We start from the raw sequence: 23,651 nt of genomic DNA on the forward strand, positions 1-23,651 counted from the left end.
AGGGCTCCAACACCCTGCAGCACAGCTCTCTGACAGGATGGAGCAGGAAATCTGCATTATGGATACAGCCATTGCCATCCCAGGTGGCTGTTCCAGCCCCCAGACTGTGGCATGTGACAAATTCCCACGTATCAGCTGTGAGCTGGAATAGGGAACTGATCCTGCTTAAAAGAAAATCAAGTCTATTTTTCCAAATAAGATTTATTTTGCTTGGTGAAGGCTGGGTCACCTTTGTGCTGTTCTTAAAAACTTGCTCAGATATTTGTCAGGAGGGTGCAGTGCTGCAACACTGGGATGGGATGTAGGGCAGCCCATTTGTATTGGGAACATCCAATTTCCTGACTGTGCTTCTGCAGTGCAGAGTACTGATACTGCAGACACCTGGAACAAACAGCTTGAAAAGGGGAAACCTTTGCTTGCTGGAATCACAGTTCATTAGGACTCACAGTTTGTGTAAAGGTACATCCATGTTCTGTCTTCTGGCCTTCCTCTTGAGTGCCCTGCACTGAGGAACCAATAGTGAGGGAGAGACAGAAACAAAATCACCCTGCAAGATGTAAGAGGGAGATTCTGGATAATATCTGAGTGCTTTTGGAGTGAAAGCTGAATAGATTAAGAGAAGTACGATTGAATTAAAGCCACTCCTTTTTGGAGCGGATACTCTTTAACATTGGCTGAGCAATTTCCTGGCGGATTTTTTTTTTTTTTTTTTTCACTTTCCAGCACCTGCTTGTTTCAGAGGGCAACACTCCAGGGATCACCGTGAGCCAGTGCCAAGAGCCAGCATTTCTCACTCCCCTCTCAGCCGCCTCCGCCCCCTGGCACACACCCCGATATAGAATGACAGCACATTGCCACAATTTAATGACTCTGCCTCTGCCCCCGTGGAAGGACAGCTCCTCCAGAGAACACCAGCCACAACACCAGTCCATTCTCCCAGAAAAAAAATCTTCACCATGGCCTATAAAGCAGCACATTTGGCCTTTAAGTCGCGCTGGCACAAGACAGATGAGGAGCTCTGTCGGCACAGCATGTCCTTTGTCCTGCACAAGGCAATCCAGAATGACTTCTTCAAGTGCTACCTCTACCTGCTGGAAAAGCTCCCCCTGGGTGAGTAGCTGTGGGCAGGAGTGTCCATGTGTGCTCTGGAAAGATGGATTGTGTCAGATGGGGAGATGGTCACTGGTACTGAGGAGGAGGAGGAGGAGTAGTTTTGAGAAACCCAGCTCAAGAGACTGCAGTGCTCACTAAAGAGTTTGGAACTGTGTCTCCCAACTGCCTCTAATCCAGCATTCTGTTGTTTCTCCTAAATACTCCACAGATTTTTAGAGGAGGGAGAGGGAAAGACTTGCAAGAGTGAAGGAGAAGTTTGGTTTCTGGCTGACCGTTCCTATTTTTGCCATCATTTGAGTAAAACGTGCCTTGACCTGTTTGGAGCTTGGAAGGACAAATCCAAAACTAGCAGAGCTAGCAGGTGGTTCTTTCTTGTGCCTAATGCCTGTTTTGTTGTCATTCTGGGTGTCCTCAGCTCTGGTGTTTGCATTGATTTGGACAAGTGCTTGGAAGGTGCTGATTTAAATTTTTTTTCAAGAGTCTTTGTTACATGGATCTCTGCAGCAGATTGTCTAACCCACTGTTTGCTCTCTGGGAGGAAAATGCTTCCAAAAATCTGTTTATAGACAAATTTCAGTGACAGCCTCTGGTACAGAATTCCAAGAGGGTTTGGTGGGTTTTTTGCTTTTTATTTTTTTAAGATGTAGAAAATGAATGTTCATTTCTTATGCAAATTTGACCCTGAGTATGAAACAGAATTTCCCTGTGAGAATAAAGGTAAAAAGTAGATTTGACTTGAGTCTGTATTAGGTTAGCATGTTCTGTTTTAAGCAGAATTGTTCAGCCTACACTCAATGTCAGACCTGTAGGAATTTTAAGGTGGGATGGATGAGCCTGTGCAATCTATTTAAGTGAATTCTTGGGGGTTCCTTTCTAACTGAATGATCCATTTAGGCAAAAGGAATATCTTACCTATTTGTGTGAACTGTACAGATGCAAGAGTGTAGAATTCATTAATCCTGAACATTTCCATGTTATCTTAGTATTTTAGTGTGCAATTTAGTAGTATTATTATTATATAGAATGTGCTATATTTATTAATAAATATATATATATTTATATACTATATTTATTATCTTAGTATTTTTAATGCAGCAATATCTGCAGCTATTTAAAATGAAACATGGAAGATAAATACTCCTATCCTTAGTGGCAGGTAGCTGTGAACAATGGAAAGGAAGGAAAGATGGAAAGGAAGGAAAATCAATTACAGGTTGATGGAATCTCATGAAGTCGATGAAAATGTTATTCTTTCATTTGTTTTGAAAATAAAAACAACTTATTAGAAACTGAGCAGGATTTCCTACAGTGTTAGCTGTAGGGTAAGTACCACTGCATCATTTTAAGGTTAGAAGGTACCACTGTGAGCATCTAACTTAGAATTGAGTGTAAAAATTCTGGCATCATGCTTGTAACTTGTCTGGGTCACAGAACACAGAATTTATTTATGAACACAAAAATGCCTTGGCTTAAGTGTTTCAAATGGCTGAGAACCCATCAGGCACCACTCTGCTGTTTCCAGGCCTAATTGCTTCACTCATAAAACTATACTTATTTCTTGTCTGAATTTTATTGAATTTCCATTCCTGGCCAACAGGCTTTGGAAAATGTTCCTATCAGACCAAAGGTCCCCTCTGCCAGGCTTTTCATGACCTGACTCATTAAAACTTAACTAATGATCTTACAAGCCCATTGCCAGCCTATCCAAGTTACTTTGACTCCGTGGAAGATGTGAGCCCAGCCTTCAGGTGAATATGCAGCATGTTCCTGACTCCCTGAAGTAAAAGTGGGCATGAGGACAGGTGTGTGGAAACCCAGGGCACTGGGAATATTTCTCTGTCTTCTCTGGGGTGCCCCTGACCCCCAGGGCAGCACTGACTCTGACCCTCATTCATGGAGAAAGTTTCCCAGACTTCAAGATAGACTGGAATCCACAAAAGTGTGAAATAGGTTATAGAGAGCAGTGTAGGTGAATCACTTGGTGAGAAATTTTAAGGTTTGGGATTTTTAGTGTGTTGTGGATGGAAGCAAGATGGAGGACACAGGGTGTTGTCCTGAGTTTCTTCTTCATGCTTCTTTTTGCTTCTTCTTGCTTCTTCTTCATGGGTTTGGGTGGCATTTTGTAATTGGGCAGAAAAGTCTGCATTGTGGGCTCTGTGGGATCAGTTATTGGGTTAAAAGGGAAAATAATCCAGGTGTCAGCTCTTAATTGGATAGTTTAGTCTTAGGGGACCTTGTAACTAGAGATTGTTGGCCATTTTGTGCCTTGTAATGAAAAGCTGCCCAACTCACAGTAGTGAGACTGTTTTACTGATAAGAAAAAATAAACACCTGAGTCTGAACATGAACTAGCATCTCAAGTGCCTTCAATCCAGACTCAGAGAAACCCACAGTTGGGACCCCCACACAGGTGGAGCGCTTCATGTGCTGTGAGTACACATCCAGGGAAATTCACATCCTGCTATGATGGCAGGGTCTGGATAGGGGGACAGTCAGGCAGAGTAAAAAATGTTCAGAGAGTTGTGGTCAAATATTGAACTCAGTGGAATCCTACAAGGGTCTGTCCTGGGACCTGTCCTGTTTAGAACCATGGAATGGTTTGGGCTGGAAGAGACCTTGAAGTTCATCTGGTTTCTGACCAGATGAACTTCATCAGTCAGTTCATCTGACCCCCCTGCCGTCTTCATCAGTAACTTGGAGGAGATGCAGGACTCCAGGTGGAGGTGGTTTTATCCTCACATTTAGAGATTGCAGCCCACTGCCAGGACTTGCCCACAAGCTCTAACTCAGGACTGCCAGCCAGAGGCACCTAAACAGGCTGGAGGAAAGAGACAGCAGCAACCTAGTGCCATTCAAACCCACTGAAATTCCAACCCAAAAGCCAAGTCATGTACCTGGATAGGAAAAACCCTGGGCAGCAACACCACAGACTGGTCAGCATCTGGCCAGGGAGTGTCCTCCTGGTGGGGTTTTGGTAGGCAGCAGCTGAATGCCCTGGCAGCCAATGGAATCCAGGATGAATTAACAGAAGCATGGCTAGTTGAGTGAAGGAATGATCACCTTTTCTGTAGCAAAAGAGCCTTGAACTGCCAGAGCAGGAAATGACATGGAATGGGTTGGAAGACCCTCATTGTGGTGAGGGAACTGGAGCACGTGCCCTGAGAAGACAGACAAAGGGAATGGGGCATGCTCAGGCAGAAGTGAGACCAAATATCACCCTGCTAGTACCTACAGGAAGGTCATGAATAAGATGGAGCTAAGATCTGCACAGTTGTGTGCAGCATGAAGACAAGGGCTGGTGGCCATGAATCAAAAGTAGTCCAGACTGGTTATAAGGGAAAAAAAATCATTTTATGTGAGGACAGTCAGGCATTGGAACAGGTTGCTCAGGGAAGTTGTACAATTCTCCATCACTGGAGGCTGTCTAAACCCTGCTGAGCCTCATCTGGCATCATGTCTGTCCCTGCTTTGAGCAGCAGTTTGGACCAGAGACTTCCCTAGGGCTCTTTCAACTTGGACTATCCTGTGATCCAGTGCTCTCTGTGATGGAGAGAACAGAATGTGGCACATCTGAACATCTCTGCATAATGACACTTTCCAGCTCAGTTCAGAGTGGACCTGAGCAGAAATGAGCTGAGCTTCTCAGGCTTCCAGAGTGGAGCCAGAATCTCTGTGTAAACAAAGGACTAGAGCAACAGTGTGACCTAGCAGGGAAGTTAAGCATGTGCTTCACCCAGTTTATGAGTAATAACGCTGAAACCAAGCCTCACACTGAATCCTGCAGTGCTGCCCAGGGTCAGCATGGTCCAAAGCTTCCTCCAAACTCTGCTAACTCCATTCTCCCCCCATTCCATTGCTGGGCTCAGTGGTGGAGCTCTTCTGGGCCTGTTTACTTAGGAGCTGAGCATATCTGGTATCACAGCCTCTTAAGAGAAACATGTCACTTTTACAGACCAGGCTAACATTTATAAATAAAAGACATGAGTAACTTCAGGCCCTGATCCAACAATGTACTTAAATGTGTGTGAGAGCCCTTAAGCCCAGTGGACTTTATTGGAGCTACTCAGATGCTGGAAATGATGCACGTGTTTGCCTGGGCTGTGGGACTGGGTGCCAGTGGGCTGAGATCTGCAGTGGAAAACTGAGAGGATCCACCCCTGGAGACAAATATTCCTGTGTGTGAGGCACGTGGCTAAAAGTAAAATCTGCTTTGGGGGTGGCATGATGTTCATCCTGTATAAACCAGAATTTACATGGTACTCAGACCACAGCAGAGAGGTAGATTCCTCCATGGACACAGATAACTCTTCTTCAACTGATGCACAAAGCAGATGTTGCATTTAAAAGGGAGCACTCAGCCAAACTGGAATTAGTTCAGTATCTTGCAGAAAGCAATTGGAACCACAAAATAATGTTCACAAATAAAAACTTCAAAAAAAATTACTTGCAACATTTACTTCTGCCAGGGAAATTTAGTTGAGGAAACCCTGAAGTCAAGAACTGTAAGTCAGCATACTGCAGGTTGGGATTGCACTGGGTCTTATATGTTAAGTGGTCCATTTCTTTAGAGATTTAGACCAAATGCACTGGAAAACAACATTTTTAACTGATCCATAAGAAAATATGAGAGGTAATGTTTTGAACTTTGCAGGGCTCAGGTGGATAGTGTCTGTCTAGTCCACATCAGCTGGCATTCAGCTGTAGATCACCCCTCTGCATCCAGACTGTGTTTGCAGTGACTGAAAATTATTGATGTCTCATGACTGGAGTGACCTTTAGGGAGCCACTTGGTGCCCTCAGCCTGCCTGAGCAGTGGGTTTGCTTCAACCACCTTCCCTTGGGGACTTGCCAGCAGATTCAGCTGAGGGACAACTGCCATGAAAAGGTTTCTTCTTTACTGGAAACACATTTCTGACTTTAAATCTTACAAGTTACCTGCCTTAACAGTGAGAACCTCATATGTTAGCCAGCTGCCTGCCCTGTGATGTCTGAGGAAGTTGCAGCCTGCGTTGCTCTATCCTGCTCATGCCCTACTTTATGGAATTTGTTGAAGGCAGCCTGTGTACCCATAGCAGGCCTCACAAGTATTTAATTTCCTGATGCATGAGGCAGTCCCACACGGGTCATGGAAAGGGAGATGCCTCTGGCTAGGCAGGCCCTGTGATGAGGGGGAGGCACGGCTGAGCCCTGACAGCCACCAAGGACATGTGGCCCTTCTCTTTTGGGGTAGATTCCTGCAAGCTGGCAAACCTCCACCAAGGACATGTGGCATTCTCTTTTGGGGTAGATTCCTGCAAGCTGGCAAACCTCCACCAAGGACATGTGGCATTCTCTTTTGGGGTAGATTCCTGCAAGCTGGCAAACCTCCTCCTCCTCCCTGGTGCTGCTGGAGCCTGCATGCCAGGCACAGCTGCGAGGCAGATCAGAGGTGAGGTTGATTGGCTGTGTCTGGAAAATTGGGTTGTGCACTGGGAGAGTTGGCAGTGCTGCAAATTCCTGAGAGGGAGGAGCAGCACTGAAGGAGCGAGAGGTGGAAATCACCTCTGTGGATCTCACACTGTACAAGTGAGGCTGTGGGTCCACGGGACAAAATTTGGGGTACAGTGCCCCTCTTTGCACTGTCCTGTGTCCTTGCATGCCCTGGGGTGGAAGACATGCATAAAAACATCTTTGCACAGTTTAATGCGTGGAGAAGCCCCTGTGGATACTCTCCCAGAGCTGGTTTCAGATACCAGCACGTAGGGCAGGGCTCTGGGGCCCCAGATGGCCCAGGAGGAGCTGCAGTCAGCTGGTGTGTGCATGCAAGTCCTGGCAGGAATTCTGCAAGCCTGATATTGGTTCTGAATGAGAAATGTGAGAGCAGACACTCCAGATCTGATATCCTGAACACCATATCGTCCCCATGTGTTGCCGCAGGTCAGGCTCATGTTTTGAGTAGAAGGACGCTGAATATTTGTTGTTCATGCTGTCCTGGTGTGCAGACAGCCTGTAAATGTCCTTCCTTTCAATCTAGCAAAATGAGATAAATCACTGTCCCTTGACAGGTCAATGGAACACCCCTGGAATCATCACTGGGTTCTTATATGGAAAATGTCACAAAGCAAACATACAGGGATTCAGTTTTGTTCAGCAGACCGGCTGACCTCTGAAACAGAGCAAAAGCAGACACAGAGAAGACAAGATGGTGCCACTTCTGGATAAAGGACAGAGATTCCTTACTGGGAAAATCCCAGCTATGGATGGAGTCTTTTTCCCAGGCTCTGGGAGCCACCCTGGCCAAGCTGTTCTGGGGATTGGCTGCTGCCCCCTTCATATTAATTTCTTCAGCTAAATGGTTTCTTCTTGAGTATGTGAATATAATCAGTGGAGTGTGTAAAACTCCCAGGTTTGACCCTTGCTGGGCTCAGTGCTTCTTGTGGTATAAATTTCTCAGGCATAACATAAATGTGTAATGGATTAAAGCTTTAATAGTATCCGTTCAGCAGTTGACTTAAGCAGGTGATGACAAGAGGGGCTGGTAATGCTGCTTTTGTTGGATGAGGGATATGCTGGGCATGCTGCTTATATGTAACCCAATAGCACTATTCTGTTCTGAGTGGTCCTTGGTGGTAATTATTCCCTATCCTACTTCCTTTGTCCCCCCCTCATTTGCCTCCAAAATGTCACTCTCCTGCTGAGGATGGGCAGGCACACACTTATCATTCCCCGCTGAGCTTGCTTGCCCTCAATTAAACACATTCCAGGCTTATATTCAGGGCCTCTGGCCTTGCTCTCCTCCTCTGTGTGGAGGGCATAATTCCTGTTCCCTGGCCTGCAGAAGCCTATTCAGCCCCTCATCACAGGAGCTGGCAGTGCTCCCATGGAAGTTTGAAGATGCAGGGACAAAGAACTGCTGCCTGGTCCTTCTGGCAGGGAGCTCTCTCTCCCTCTCTTGCCATGAGCTCAGAAGGTGTTTGCTGCTGGAGCATTTCCAGTTCCATGGGAGCGCTGGGAAGCGGCAGCAGAGCTGGTCTCACACTGCAAGGTGGTGCTTGCAAAGGCTTCTTCCCAGTGTGACTCTGTCCCTCCCCGTTGCTTGGTTTTCACTGTCTTGGAGTTGTGTTTTTGGTGGAGGGTCTGTCACACACACAGGAGAATGCCTGGGCAGTCAGAGGTGATGACTTGCAAGCAAAACTCACAGCCTGCCTCAATCCAAACTTCTGATATATCCATACTTTTGATATGCTGATGCACATTGAGTACAGAAAAACCCAGGCTGTGGAAGATTCACCTCAGTTTTTAAAGAACGGGGCAAAATAGCTCTTTATCCAGCAAAACTCACAGGTTTTAATACAACAGCTTCAAAATATTGATTGCTGTATGTTACCAGCAACGTCGCCAAGCCGTGGAAGGAAACCTCCAAGCCTCTGGCACACAGGAACCTTTCAGTATATCACCCACTGATTGCCTTGCTCCTTGACCTATGTCAGATGAAAATTTAGGACTGTCTCTTCTAAATTGTGTCCCCCCTGTGTACTCATTTAGGTCTGAGACTACCATCTGCTCCTTGGTTCAGCTTACTTGCACTGCCACAGACCATACAGTATCACTAAAAATAAACCAGAGCAAGTGCCTCATTCATCCCCTCTCTTCCTGGGGCACTCCTTGTGCAGCTGTCAATAGCTGGAAAGCATTTCTGGAAATCTGCTCAACCGTTAGGTCAGTGAGAGCAGAAATGATGACCCTGCTCACTAGTAAATGCTGCCCACAGCTTTTCCAGGAAAAATCAGACCACTTGATGTCCTTGGCATGTGTGTTCACTTCAAACTTGAAGTGATTTTTCACTGACACGAAAACAGTGTGATGATTGAAATGACTTCTGAACCTGGAAAGCACCAAATTTTCATGAGGAGGGCTGGATCCCTGCAAGGCCTTGTAGGATTCAAACCAACACCTTTCCTTCCACTGTTGCTTTAGAAATGGATTTGGTGTTTTGAAGGCTCAACTTAAGTTTACAGATCTTCATCTGTGGAAAATGGCAGAAGGCTCACATACTGTGCATCTGTATGTAAACCTTGAGATAAGAAATGCTGACTTAGAAATGCCATGGAATAGGACAGACAGTGCTGAGAGAGAAATGGAACTAGAAACAAGTTTCAAAGGATGGTTTTGTAAATAAGACTAAATACTTTGGAGAAATAGAACTATGAAAGATGCATTGTAGTAGGAGCCACAAGGGGTAATTTTAGATTATTGGCTTAAGGCATTTCCAGCATGATGTGGCAAAAGATGATAGGCCAAGAAACACTTCTAGTCTATTGTAATTAAGAAATAATTGGCTTTTGATTGTGATGGCATGATTTATAACATCTGTATTGTCTCACCCTTCTCATGAGATTGAAAATAAAATAAAAGTTTTTAAAGCACCTCTCAGTTGCCCCATCTCTGGGTCAGAAAAGGGCAAAATCCAACATTCATCATTGTGCCTCTGGAGTGTTGCTGTGGTGCTTGATAAAGAAGGATGCAGGAAAATTTTATGGTGCAAAAAGAAAGGATCCAACCCAGTTTATTTTATTAAACCCTTTTATAGGGTTTTTTAAGAACATCCCCTGTCTATCCCCAGTTGGTCACAAGTTGTTGCCCTGTATTGATTGGTCACTCAAACTCCTGGAGTGTTCATGCAGGAAAGGTTGTTTGTGAGAGATAACTTTCATTTCTCTATCAAACAGTATAAAACCAGTTTTATACAGGTGACTAGTGTTTATCACAGTCCTAGAGTCCTTTCTCAAGGAAAGTTGTTTTCCACAGTCTTAGAGCTCTTTCTGAGGAAAAGCAAGTTGTTTTTCACTGCTGCAGAGCTCTGTTCCCACAAAGAGCTGTCAGCTCCCTCATGGCTCCTGTGGGCTCGGGTCAGGATTCTGCTCGTAAGCCTTGGGTCTGCTGCTCCACCACCACATGAGGCAATTAGCTAAGGCAGAAATATCTGTCACTGACAATAAAATGGTGATTTATAATGGTTATTTTCACTCCTTGCAGTGAAGCTTTACGCCCTGACAAGCCAAGTGATCAACGGGGAGATGCAGTTCTACGCCAGGGCCAAGCACTTCTACCGCGAGGTGCCCGCCACGGAGGAGGGAATGATGGGGGACTACATCGAGCTCTCCAACACCGACGTGGAGTCCTCACGGGAATTCCTCAGGAAGTTTGTTGGGGTGAGTCATTTTATCTCATCTTCTGCAAGGAGCAGTAGTGGATTGTGTTTAGGTTGCCCCCAGACGGAGGAAGGAATGATGACTCTGACTCCATGTTCTCAGAAGGCTAATTTATTATTTTATGATACTATATTATATTAAAGAACACTATACTGAACTATACTAAAGAATACAGAAGGGATACTTAAAAAGGCTAAAAAGATAATAAGGAAAAAAAAACTCATTACTCCTTCCAGAGTCCAAACACAGCTTGGCCCCAGTTGACCAAAGAGTCAAAACAACTCACACCAAAATCCAATGAATCACCTGTTGATAAACAATCCCCAAACACATTCCACATGAGCACAACACAGGAGAAGCAAATGAGATCAGAATTGTTTTCCTTTTCTCTGAGGCTTCTCAGCTTCCCAGGAGAAAAATTCTGGGTGAAGGGATTTTTCAGAAAATATGAATGTGATGGTGGTGATGTGTCAAAAATGACCTGCACGGTGCCCAGGCACACCTGATTTAAATGGCACCGTGTGTCATGTTTGATTTGTAGTCATCACTGTCGTTGGGTCTAGTCGTGTGTTCTGGCAGGTCATTTTTCAGCATGAGTACATGTGGCATTCACATTCTCTGAAAAAATCCCTTCGCCCAGGATTTTTCTCCTGGGAAGCTGAGAAGCCTCAGAGAAAAGGAAAACAATTCTGATTTCATTTGTTTTTCTTCTGTTTTGCTATGTGGAATGTGTTTGGAGATTATTCACCCACAGGTGATTGTTTTACTGGACTCTGGTGTGAGTTCTTTTTACTCATTGGACAATCAGGGCCAAACTGTGTCAGGACTCTGGAAAGAATCACAAGTTTTTATTATTATTATCTTTTTAGCATTTAGTATCTTTTCTGTATTCTTTAGTATGGTATAGTATAGTATTCTTTAATGTAATATAGTATCATAAAGTAATAAATTAGCCTTCTGAGAACATGGAATCAGATTCATCATTCCTGGCTTCATCAGGGCATTCCCAGCAAATACAATAAATACACATTTTGCCTGGTCCTACATTATTATTTACCTGTTTTACATCCTTTTCTAATGCTCCCAAGCTGCAATGAGGAGTTCTTTTACCTGGGTTTGATTAATTCTGAATGCAGGACTGAGACCTTTCATGATAAAATCCTTGTTGGCTTCAGTGGCAGATTTGTCTGTGCAAATTCTTGCAGTCCAGTTGGGAAACTAGCTGAGACTAAATGCCCAGTTTCTGGTTTGCCTATTTATAGGTATTTCTGAGAATGCTGCAACAAAACCCACCTTCTCCTACACATTGTAAGTATATAAAAGAGGCTACACGTTAGGCAAAATATTTTACCTGAAACATTCCAGTGTCACTGAACACCTTTTCAGGCACATTGCTAAAGGACTGTAAAGTCTTGAAAGGTCTGCTTTGGCCTGAATTGCAAGGAGATGCCAAGTTGGATTTTAAGAGCAGTATCACTTTGGTCTTTAGATTTCTGAAAATCCTATTGAGTCCCAACATTTTCTTTAGAAATCTGAAAACCTTTAGAAGTGTGGCCTGATGGTTTTCTGACTGCCCTTCCCTTTTCCCAGGGAAGGAGCCCACTAAATTAGCTCAACAACAGTATTAGAGGTTAAGGAATCCACAAACAAATTTGTGATGTTCTACTGCTGACAAAATTACTAATTCTATATAATGCTGCCACAGATCTTTAATTTTCTGCTCAAATGTACAAATTTGGGATAGCCAGATGACCTTTTTTTAGCCTTAATGATCCACTGTGGGAAGTAAGCTCAATAGGTTAATTAGATGTTGTATATGGAAAAAACAAAGGGCACAGTTTAAATGGATTGGGGTGGAAAATGAGTGTGTCTTGACAGCAGATAGAAATCATGCAGAGCTGTGAAGGGCAAGTGTGGCAAAATTTGCTGTAGATAGAGGGAGACTTTTGGGGCTCTGGGCCAGAATAGCTGCATTTTTCTGTATCAACAATCATTTGTATTAATGCTGAGGCAAAAAAGGCTTCTCAGATGCTCCCTGTATCATGGTGTCAGCAAACACAAAGTGAGAAAATACAGAGGAGGTTCAGTGAGGAGCTGAAGCTGATGGTAACATTTCTGCATGACTGTGGTATTTTCGGGATCCCCCATGGCAGGAAGGAAATAATGAATCTGACTCCATGTTCTTAGAAGGCCAATTTATTATTATATTATATTATATTATATTATATTATATTATATTATATTATATTATATTATATTATATTATATTATATTATATTATATTATATTATATTATATTATATTATATTATTATGCTATACTAAAACTATACTAATGAATAGAGACAGGATACTTACAGAAGGCTTAACAAGATACAAATGAAAACTCATGACTCTCTCCAGAGCCTCGACACAGCCTGACCGTGTTTGGTCATTAAGTAAAACCAATTCACCTGTTGGATAAATAATCTCCAACCACATTCCAAAGCAGCAAAACACAGGAGAAGCAAATCAGATAATTATTGTTTTCCTTTTTCTCTGAGGCTTCTCAGCTTCCCAGGAGAAAATCCTGGCAAAGGGATTTTTCAGAAAATATGACAGTGACACATGACATTTCTGAAAACAGCATTTTCAGAAGGAAAATGAAACTTAGTCAAGGCACATTCCTTAAATTTTATTTAAGTCTTGTTTTAAGGACATTTGTGGCATCCAAGTGGTGCAGAAGTGTGTGCTCAGGGGAAGATTTCTCCCTTCCTAGACATCACACAGATGCAGTTTCCTGCAGCAGGTCTGTGTCACCTCTCCAAGACCCGAAAAGGAAAGAAGTACAGTCTGTGACAGAGTTTCACATGCCAAAGGGGAATCATACCCAATGCATCAGCTGTGATGACAGATACAAAATACTCCAGAGCAAAATTCCCACTCCTATAATTAGCCAGGGATAGAAAGGATACTCTGAATGGCCAAGATCAAACAAGAAAAAAAAAATAAAAAAGGAACAGAGAGGAGTCTGCACCTCTTGCTTATTCTGATTCAGTTTGTTAAAGCCTGTTGTCTGTTTAGATGTAGCCAATTGATTATGTTACTTATGGTTTATTTTTCTTTCTTACTACTGAAATTTGAATCCTGCTCAACCAGATAAAGATATTTAGTGGCCTTCTGTAGCAGAGACTTGATAATAAAGCTAATGAACTGTCTTACTGAGTTTATGGCTCTATGAGTATTTTCTTTAACCCATAAGGTGATCAAGATAGAAAAAACCAGTATGCTTCATGCTAAAAAGGTGAAGCAAACTTCTCTTTTAAGAGAAGTTTAACAAAATTGGGAAATAGGAAAATTTGTTTCAGATGAACTGAACAATATTTTTATTGTTTCACCCTCTGAAAAATTTCCCCCTTTGTTTTCAAGAGTGCAAGTCAGTTCCAAAATAAAAAATGCTCTTTAGAAATGAAAGTTGACAAGTTTGGTTTCTTTTTTCCTTGAAAGTTACAAAAAAAAAAAAAAAAAAAAAAGTACTTTGACATTTTCAACATTCTTTCCCATGTTTTTTTGGCTAAAAACTATTCTCTAGATTTGAAATACCAGTTTCACAGAGAGTTTTATTCATTTAAAACTCTGCATTCTGGCAAAACCGGTGCTCCCTGAACAAACACTTGCCCGGTTCCACTCAAATTACCCCTCCAGAGTTAGTTTGGCTGGCGTGGAAATGCCACACAGTGACATTTCCCTTCCATGACTGATGTTGCATTCCTTCAGGTATGGCATTTCTTAGCATGATCCTTAGCACCACTGTAAACTGAGCTACACATTTCTTTGGAGAAAAGAATTCATCTTGCCTTGGGCACATGGAAGGAATTACAGGAAGGGACTGAGGGCTTCACTGACATTTCAGCTCCATGGGCGAGTCGAGCGAGGGTTGAAAGTGCCACTGTGCTGGAGTTAAGAGGTTTTATGTGTGTGTGGGCAGAACTGAAACCAAGAGCAACATGGCCTGAGCCAGCAGGGCTCTGCAGACAAGCTCCAGGCTGTCTCAGGTACAGGGTTATCAGCACAGCCACAGCCCTGCATATTTATGGCAGCCTGCTAATGCCTCCGTGTCCACACAGCCACCGTGTTCCCAAGTGCCTGATCCGGAGGCAGGGAGTAAAAAGGAAAATAAAGAAAACAAAGGAAGCATTAATTCAGCGTCGGTTGGGAGCTGTAGGTGTGTAAAATATTACCAATGGAGATTATATTGACTTTATGGCTCCCTCTCTGCCCTCAATGCTTTCTGCCTCTCTTGCCCCCAACTCACCTGTGTGATTGGTTACTTGCTGAGTGAAAACTTCTTGAAAAGTGATTTTTCTCCAGTTTGATCAGCGTGATAGAAGAGATGTTGTTGAAAACATGCTCTTTTTTTGTTTATTTAGAAGGAAAACCACTGGGATTTTTATCTTTTTCTTGAACTGTGATTCCTTTTTTTGTCATATACAGCTTCACTGCCTTTCTGCTCTTCCAAAACCTGAAGTAGCACTGGGAACATATCCCACAGCTCTTTTATTCCAAAGGCAATTTATGAGTGCCCAATTTAGCTTTAGAGAACAATTTTGGGGTGTATATGTGTCCTAAAGGACAGTGATTCTGAGTAATGGGAAGCAAGTAGTCAGAGGAGCAGTCAGTCTCAAATTTTGAAGCCTGTTCTGGCTTACAGTTTTCACTTATAACATTTTTTTGAATAAGGAGTCTGATTTTCAACTCAATTAGACTTTTGGGAAAATGTTTGCCTTCCAAAGAAAATGTTAATACTCTGTCAAAGCCCTAAGCACTTCCAAACTGAAAATATATTAGCTGAACATGGAATTATGTCAACATTTTCATTACAAATGGAGCCGTGGTGTTTCACAGGGCTTCTCAACTGACTGCTGGAAGCTCTCACTCCTTTTCAGCAAAGTGTGGGATCCAACTTCATCTCCCATGACCGTTCCCTTTCCTTCTTCTCAATGGCACATGGAGATGTGTCATCAGAGGTCCTTGCTGTGACGTGTCATGGGAGATGAATTCCCTGTTTTGAGTGATGAATTCCCTGCTTTGAGTGATGAACTCCCTGTTTTGAGTCCCTACTATGACTGTAGATTCTGTGAAACACAAATGTTGAAGGAATTACCTGGCTTTTTTGTCAAATTCTGTTGGTGGTTTTGGTAAATCATCCCAGTTTTCTCAGCAGCTTTCTCAAAGATTTTTAGTTAATCCCATCAGTACAGACCTGTATGTACCTGCCAGCCAACAATATGGAAATCCACCTTGTAAAGATCCAAGACACAGTTCCTTCTCCTTTCCTGAACTCCTTGTTACCTCTTAGTCTGGTCCTCAGTAAAAGCCACGTGCAGGAGCTTCCAAGACCTGAAGTATCATTGGGAACTGTAAGCCAGAACAGGCTTCAAAATCTGAGCCTGACTGCTTCTTTGGCTACTTGCTTCCCATTACTCAGAATCACTGTCCTTTAGGACACATATACACCCCAAGATTATTCTCTAAACCTATATTGGGCACTCATAAATTTCCTTTGGAATAAAAGAGCTGTGGGCTATGTTCCCGGTGCAGCCTGTGGATGAGGAATGGCTCCCATTTTCTGGCTAACTACAAACAGGTAGTCTCCAGAGCCCAGTAGGGTTGAAGGTCTGTGGACTCGTGCACACATCAGGAGATTAATCTTCCTGGGCATACAAATTGGGAGCAGCAGCCCTGGAGACTGGTGAGAGCCCTTGTGTGCTCTTTCTACAATTACTGTGTGTAATCAGATGCTGGCCTGGGCTATTCATAGTCATGTCATTGACAGTGCTGTCCTTTGACCTTAATAATCCACTGAATTACCCTCTGAAGCCAGGCCAAAAAAGTGTGAGTTCCATGATTTATGCTGGGTTCATTACACAGGGGGGGTCTCCCAATAAGCAGGAAGAGCAAGACTCTTCCTGGGCTTGTTGCCTTTGAGTGCAGGGAAGTTGCAGCAGGAACTTTGGCCCACGGCTTTCACTTCAATGCTCAGTTCCAGAGGACAGGGAAAAGGTGTTTACATTTGCTTTTAATATGTTTGCTTAACAGATAGCTTTGGCCAGGGCAGCTTCTATCCCACAGTCAGTGCATGCGTAGGCTCAGAATTTCTGTTTTACAGAACAGCAGCAGGCTCTTAAGAGCTGTTTTATAGCTAGAATGGAAGCTTTAGGGGTGAAATACAGCTTTCATTATAAAGCCTTTTTTACAGCGCTTCATTATTTTCTCATAGTCACAGCCTTTGTGACACACTTTTCCATGTCTGATCTCTGTCCAAAGATGACATTTATGAAGAAAAAAGGAACAGTTAAGCAAAACCTAGTCAATCATCTTTCTTGTCTCTATGCCTAAAAGAGAAATTCTGTATATGCTCCAGCCCAAACTTCTTGAGTTGTCATACGTTACCTACCACTCTGAGATCTTTGTTCAAACACAATTTGTTTTGAGGACTGCACTTTGATCCCAGGGATTCTGTGTATCTGTAGAAATGCCCATGGGCACCTCAGGAGCTGTGTGCTGCAGAAGTTACTGCTTGCATGCAGTATTTGGTGTATGCTTCCTTTTTTATTGGCCTTTCCAGGGCACAGAATGAGGCTTATCTAGCCACATAGTTCCCTGTGAGGTGTGATCATTTGAAGTTGCAAGGACTTTACAGAGAGTAGTGGATCTTCTGAGAAAGCCAAGAGCTTGTGAAAGACTCTGTCTCTTCTTACACCAAGTAAAAATTTCCTGTACAGCAGTAAATGCAGTGAGAAGTCCCAGCAGCAGCAGCCCGGGAGTGTGACAGACCAGCTCAGCTCAGACAGAGGTACCCAAATCTCTGCTGATTCTTATCAATCTCCCAACAGCCCTGGAAAGATAAGGAGAGAAGACACCAGGTTGGACGCACAGTGGGTAACAGAGTGTCTTGGTTTGAACAGACAGGTGTCTGCTAAGGAAGGCAGGAGCCTCCCTTGAAATGGAAAATGTAAACCCCCTCCCTCTGAATTATTATAATTTTGAAATTAAGGGGCTCTCAGGCAAAGATATGGGAATAGGAATAACAGTTCTTTACTAGGAAAATTAAAAATACAAATGTAATAGGTACAAAAAAAGAGAACAAACCACTGCCAGAGTCAGACCATGCCCTGCCCCCCTGTGTGTCAGGGGGTGGCACAGCCCCATCCCATGGGGGCTCAGCCCTCCTGCAGTGCCAGCTGTGGCTCTGCTGGAGCAGGGATCCTGCACAAGGGGGGAGTTTTCCTCTGCAGCTCCAGGGCTGCTGGAGATGGGCCTGGGCTCCCTCTGGCAATGCAGGGCAGCAGAAGCTGCTCCTCTGGCAATGCACTGGGCAAAGGCTGCTGGGCTGTGCCAAACCTCAGATTGGATCCAAGTAGGAATGCTTGGCTCCTCCCCTGGGCGGAGCATCTCCCCATGGGATGATGGGATTGGATCAGCCGTGCAGGGACACTCACTGGCCACGGACAGAAGATAATTAATAATTAATGGACCATGGACAGAAGAGATCTCCTGGAGGGAGGATTGGTTGTGGGAGAGATAAAGAAAACTGCCCAATGAACAGCAGAGAACTGCCCCAGCTCTGACAGATGGCAAATAGAACACTCACCCCAGCTAAATCTTTCAACCTAAGACACACAGTTGCTGTGATTTTTTTTTGTCAGGTGGTATTTTTCAGATTTCCAATGATTTTCTTGTATCCCCCAGGGGGTGGGGAAAGCTGGCACCAGCCGTGCCCTGGACTGTGGCTCTGGGATAGGTCGGATCAGCAAGCACGTCCTGCTGCCCGTTTTCAAGAGTGTGGAGCTAGTGGATATGATGGAGAATTTCCTGGCTGAGGTCCCAAACTACCTGCAGGGCAAGGAGGACAGAGTAGAGATGTATTACTGCAAAAGCCTCCAGGAATTCACACCTGCCCCACGAAGATACGACGTCATCTGGATTCAGTGGGTTTCAGGTTAGTTCTGCACGATCCTCTGGCCTGACACCTCACAGAACAGGCAGCCTCTGCTCCAAGGAGGTTCTCAGATATTTGGGATGACTTCCTAAAACACTACAAGAGACTTCTGAGAGTTCCCCACATGCACACTGGGTACAAATCAAGTTGGTTTTTTCAGGTCATGTGTTGGAGAAATGTGCCAGTTCCTGGAGAGCAGCCTGCATGCAAAGGGGCAGCTGAGGGTGAGGCCCCACACAGGGATTTTCTGGTGCAGAAATGCTCTTTCTTAGGTGCAGAGAGAAACACAGGGCTGACCACACTTGTAAACAGTGGTTTCTGAAGCTGCTGACTATCCAGGCTTGGAGGTATTTCAGGAAACAATCAAGAAAAAAGCCATAGTGGAATCACCAATATCTGTAAATCAGATCAGGTCTTATTACCTCCACTGCTGTTTATCAGACATAGGTTCCCTTTGCTATGTCCCACAGGAGCCCCTCCTATAAGAAACATCTGCTTCTTCTCCTGCAGCCACCCCTGTGAATGCCCTGCAGCATTTAGGGCAATCACATAATGAGGGCTGTGTACCTTACAAAAAAAAATTCTGTACAGTGGAAAGAAGATTTTCTCTTAATCTGTGTACTGTAGTGTCCAGGGTGCAGTTTCAGAGAGCAGAAGGAATTATTCAAGAGGAGGTCTGAACAAATTGCTTTAGAGCAGCATAATTTTCCTTTGTATTTTTGCTTTTCTTTAATAATGAGTCATTGCAGTAAATGTAGCTCCTGCCTCACCTTTTGAGCAAATCCAAGTCAAAATGAGGAGGAATGAGCTTAGATGAACCATCTAAGGCTATGCTGGTCAGATATGTGGCTCCTAACTAAGGAGCATATCATATTCTTAGCACAGAGCTGGATCTTCTTTCTCCATTAATGTCAAGGAAATATGGAGTCATCTTAATCATTAATCAAACCTCTGCCTCTATCTTGAATTTGGCTCAAATATGCCAGCAAATTCATTTGATGGAGCGAGGGCAGAACTGTCTGCTAGAGAGAGACACCTCTAAGATCTCATTTTCTTAGGAAAATACACTAAAGACCAAGTAAAGAGAAAAATAAGCTCCAAATTAGGTGTTCAAAAGCTTCAATGAATCTTGCCAATGAAATCTTGATTTGTCTTATGCATGCATTAGCATGTGAACCCTAGCAGTCATTTTGTATAAAAAGTACAAGTGCAAGCTTACATTCCATATAGAAATTACCATTTTCCTTCAACTTAAAATGTATTCAGCTTTAGGTTTTGGGGCTTTTTTCTTTTCAATTTTTGTTGTTGTTGTTGTTGTTTGTTAGGAGTGGTTAAAGAAACTTGACATGCTATGTCAAAATGTGGTTTTGAAATGACAGCTTCCATTTATAAAAGTTTAAATCTCCCATCAAGAAAATGAAATAGTTTTACTAGAAAATACAGGTGATTATTTTTACCAAGTTTCTCATTCACTTTCTGATCACCTGTCTTTGTTGATTCATGTTAGATATTTCACATTTGAGAGTTCTCATTTTGCTCTTCTCTGAGCTCTGCATCATTGTTCTCCACAGAACTCCTGATCTTTGACAAGGAAGGATAAGAAACAGAATCTCAATAACATTTTGGAAAAAAGCACTATTTTATAATATATACATATCTACAAAAATCCCATGGGGTATGGAGTAACATGAGGAGTTTAACTGGCATTGTGGAATTGGCTTTGCATTTTTTGCTGGATCTTTGATCCAGAACTCCTTTGATGGAGGGATACAGTGCTACACAAAGTTACAGAGATTTTTAGCAGTAAAAAACAGAGAGGACTGGGATTATCTAGTCTGACCCACTCTACATCCCAAGCTGCTCTATTCATTCCTTTACCCCCCATGCTAACCCAGTAGCTTGTGTTCAATTAAAACAAATCTTGAAAGATTCAACCACACTTGGTTTGAGGACTTCAAGAGGTGGTAAACCCCACTTCTGGTGGTAGTTTCCAATGGGTAATTGCTTACACTGTTAAACAGTTGTCACTTATTCCCTATATGAATTTGTTTGGCTCCAGCCTCCTGCCACTGATTCTTATTATAACTTAAACCACCAGATTAAAGAATCCTTCAGCACCCACTATTTTCACCACTCAGTGGCTTCTGTCCACATCTGTTGCTGCTACCATTATGGATCCCAAATATTGATTGGAGTTTGTATTTGTGGATCTCGTTTATTTGCCCAAGATTTCCTAGTTAAATCTGGCAGGACTAGAATAATAATTTTCTGCAATAAACAGGCCATGGAGACTCAGATCAAGGCACCCTTCTGACATGTCTGAATGGTTAATAGCGATCTGTTTTTGATCTGTCTTGGTTTGAACAGACAGGTGAGTGCTAAGGAAGGCAGGAGCCTCCCTTGAAATGGAAAATGTAAACCCCCTCCCTCTGAATTATTATAATTTTGAAATTAAGGGGCTCTCAGGCAAAGATATGGGAATAGGAATAACAGTTCTTTACTAGGAAAATTAAAAATACAAATGTAATAGGTACAAAAAAAGAGAACAAACCACTGCCAGAGTCAGACCATGCCCTGCCCCCCTGTGTGTCAGGGGGTGGCACAGCCCCATCCCATGGGGGCTCAGCCCTCCTGCAGTGCCAGCTGTGGCTCTGCTGGAGCAGGGATCCTGCACAAGGGGGGAGTTTTCCTCTGCAGCTCCAGGGCTGCTGGAGATGGGCCTGGGCTCCTCTGGCAATGCAGGGCAGCAGAAGCTGCTCCTCTGGCAATGCACTGGGCAAAGGCTGCTGGGGTGTCCCAAAGCTCAGATTGGATCCAGGTAGGAATGCTTGGCTCCTCCCCTGGGCGGAGCATCTCCCCATGGGATGATGGGATTGGATCAGCCCTGCAGGGACACTCACTGGCCATGGACAGAAGATAATTAATAATTAATGGCCCAGGAACAGAAGAGATCTCCTGGAGGGAGGATTGGTTGTGGGAGAGATAAGGAAAACTGCCCAATGAACAGCAGAGAACTGCCCCAGCTCTGACAGATGGCAAATAGAACACTCACCCAGCTAAATCTTTCAACCTAAGACACACAGTTGCTGTGATATTTTTTGTCAGGTGGTATTTTTCAGATTTCCAATGATTTTCTTGTATCCCCCAGGGGGTGGGGAAAGCTGGCACAAGCTGTGCCCTGGACTGTGGCTCTGGGATAGGTCGGATCAACAAGCATGTCCTGCTGCCCGTTTTCAAGAGTGTGGAGCTGGTGGATAGGAATAGAAATACACAAACCCATTTCCAACCTAAGGCACCATCTTTTCACCCACAGGATACCTGACAGACAAAGATCTCCTGGAGTTCCTCATCCGCTGCCAGGGTGGCTTGAAGGACAACGGAGTGATCATTCTGAAGGACAATGTGGCCAGGGAGGGCTGCACCCTGGACTGCCTGGACAGCAGCGTCATCCGCGACCTCAACATCCTGCACAGCCTCATCGAGATGAGCGGACTCACCATCCTCGGGGAGGAGAGGCAGGAGGGCTTCCCCGAGCAGTGTGTCCCTGTCTGGATGCTGGCCATGCAGAAGGGCCCTGGCCACTCCTGACTGCCCTGTGACACCCCAGGGACTGGGCTATGGATGAACCAGGGGACTGGGAAGGAGGAAAGCACCTCCTGGGATCCTCCTACCCATGCACTGCTCCAGGGCAGCAGCTTCTAAAGGGTCAGGAGAGAGCCACAAAACTTCTCCCAGGAACAGTGTGCTCCTAAATCCTACCTGCTCCATCATTCTTTCCATTTTTAAAAGCTTTCCTGACCTCCTTGTCAGATCCTGTTCCGTTAAGGAGTCAATGCTGTACAAAACTCATGCAAGAGAAAATAATTAGGTCTGAATTTTCTGTGGTAGTTAATAGTTTTGGGGTGTTCTCTATGAGGTGTTAACAAGCCTGGTTTTTATTATGGCACTTAGGTCTTCTTGGAATTTAGGAAGGATCTGTCAGAGCACTGAAGCAGGAAATTCAAGCAAATTCTGGAAAACTTCCCCCAAATTTTGGCTGTCCTCTCTACCTGTACTTTAGAATATTTAAGCCAAGAACATAAGGAAAGTTTGATCTTTTTGTTGGCATCAGCTATGCAGTTTTGGGGTTTTTGGGGGGATTTTTTGTGTTTTTTTTTTTTTTTTTTTTTTTTTTTTTGTTGTAGTTGTTTTGGGGTTTTTTTTGTTTGTTTGTTTGGGAGTTTTTGTTGGGTTTTTGGGAATTTTTGTTTGTTTGTCTGGGGGTTTTGGGTTTTTTTGGTTGGTTTTTTTTTTTTTTTTCCTTTCATTTCTGTCAATTTGGACAATAAAACAACCTGGTTAATTTTCCATTTTTAAGAGCTACTTCCTCTTCCTGATGTTCCTGCTGTAGAACAATAGTGGCACATAAGGGATTTCACACTCCAGAGGAAAACTTGGCTGACAAATATCTGCATGTTTGCATTGAAATTTTGTGAAAAGCTTGCCCCACATATTACATTCTGAAATTTTAAATTTTGTTTTTCAGAATGTTCACAGTGGAAACCACTTTAAAGCCTCTCTTGATTATTCATACCACTGTACATTTCTTTTTTCCCACATTCAGAACAAGCCTGGCACCATATGCAGAGCTAATGGGATTTCATGGAATGTTAATAGTAAGGCTGTAAGAAGAACTAATACAGTATTGTATTAATTAACAACTGTGCTAAACTGCAGAGAGTGTTAGTGTTGCCCAAAAGCAATGATTTACATTCAAAGAGCAGCTGTGTAAGCCTGCATTTGAAAATACTGACGTGCAGCCCCATCTCCTTAAGGCTCACAGGAATTGTACATTAAGCTTCTTGTCCTCTTCACAGAGGCACAGAAAGTGCTGTGGGAGGACAGAAGTTCATTTTGCAAACAAATTCAGAATTTGGAATTCTGCTTCATTCTAAAGATGGGGGGAATTTTGAAATTTGTTATGAGGGAAAGCTACACAACCACAGTTTTTCAAGCTGATTAAAGTTTTTTATCCAGACAACATGAAATGCTTCTTTTGAATTGAACTTTTAACCTAATTTGCACTTAAAACGTTACTAAGGCTTGTTCAAAATTTTAGAAATTAATTCTGACTCTGTCAGAATTTTTATCACATCTTACTCCCCTGAAATGCAGTCCTGGCCAAGCTTTTCAGACTTTGTAAAGAGTTGCAATTTGACAAATCTCCCTGTGCTAGGGGAAAGGAGCTCTATAAAACATCCCTCACATGACAGCAGGCACAATTGGCTGTGTCAAATATTGTCAGCTGTGTTGGATTAACTAAAAAAGAAGCCTGAAGATAACAAGATAAGGGAGCCTCTCAGCTGGATTTTAGCACACATTGCTGTC

At 43.4% G+C, this 23,651-nt stretch overlaps 1 protein-coding gene across 1 annotated transcript; it reads left to right on the forward strand.

The window, feature by feature from the left end:
* The first annotated feature begins 864 nt into the window (after window positions 1–864).
* Window positions 865–21,872, forward strand: NTMT2 (N-terminal Xaa-Pro-Lys N-methyltransferase 2). The gene is made up of 4 exons (XM_066556081.1): window positions 865–1,110; window positions 10,129–10,304; window positions 18,035–18,284; window positions 21,598–21,872. The coding sequence occupies exons 1-4, from the start codon at window positions 957–959 to the stop codon at window positions 21,870–21,872; spliced, it is 855 nt and encodes a 284-aa protein (XP_066412178.1). The 5' UTR covers window positions 865–956.
* Window positions 21,873–23,651: the final 1,779 nt, after the last annotated feature.

Source organism: Molothrus aeneus, chromosome 9 (genome assembly GCF_037042795.1).
Source record: "Molothrus aeneus isolate 106 chromosome 9, BPBGC_Maene_1.0, whole genome shotgun sequence".
Classification (NCBI taxonomy): Eukaryota; Metazoa; Chordata; class Aves; order Passeriformes; family Icteridae; genus Molothrus; species Molothrus aeneus.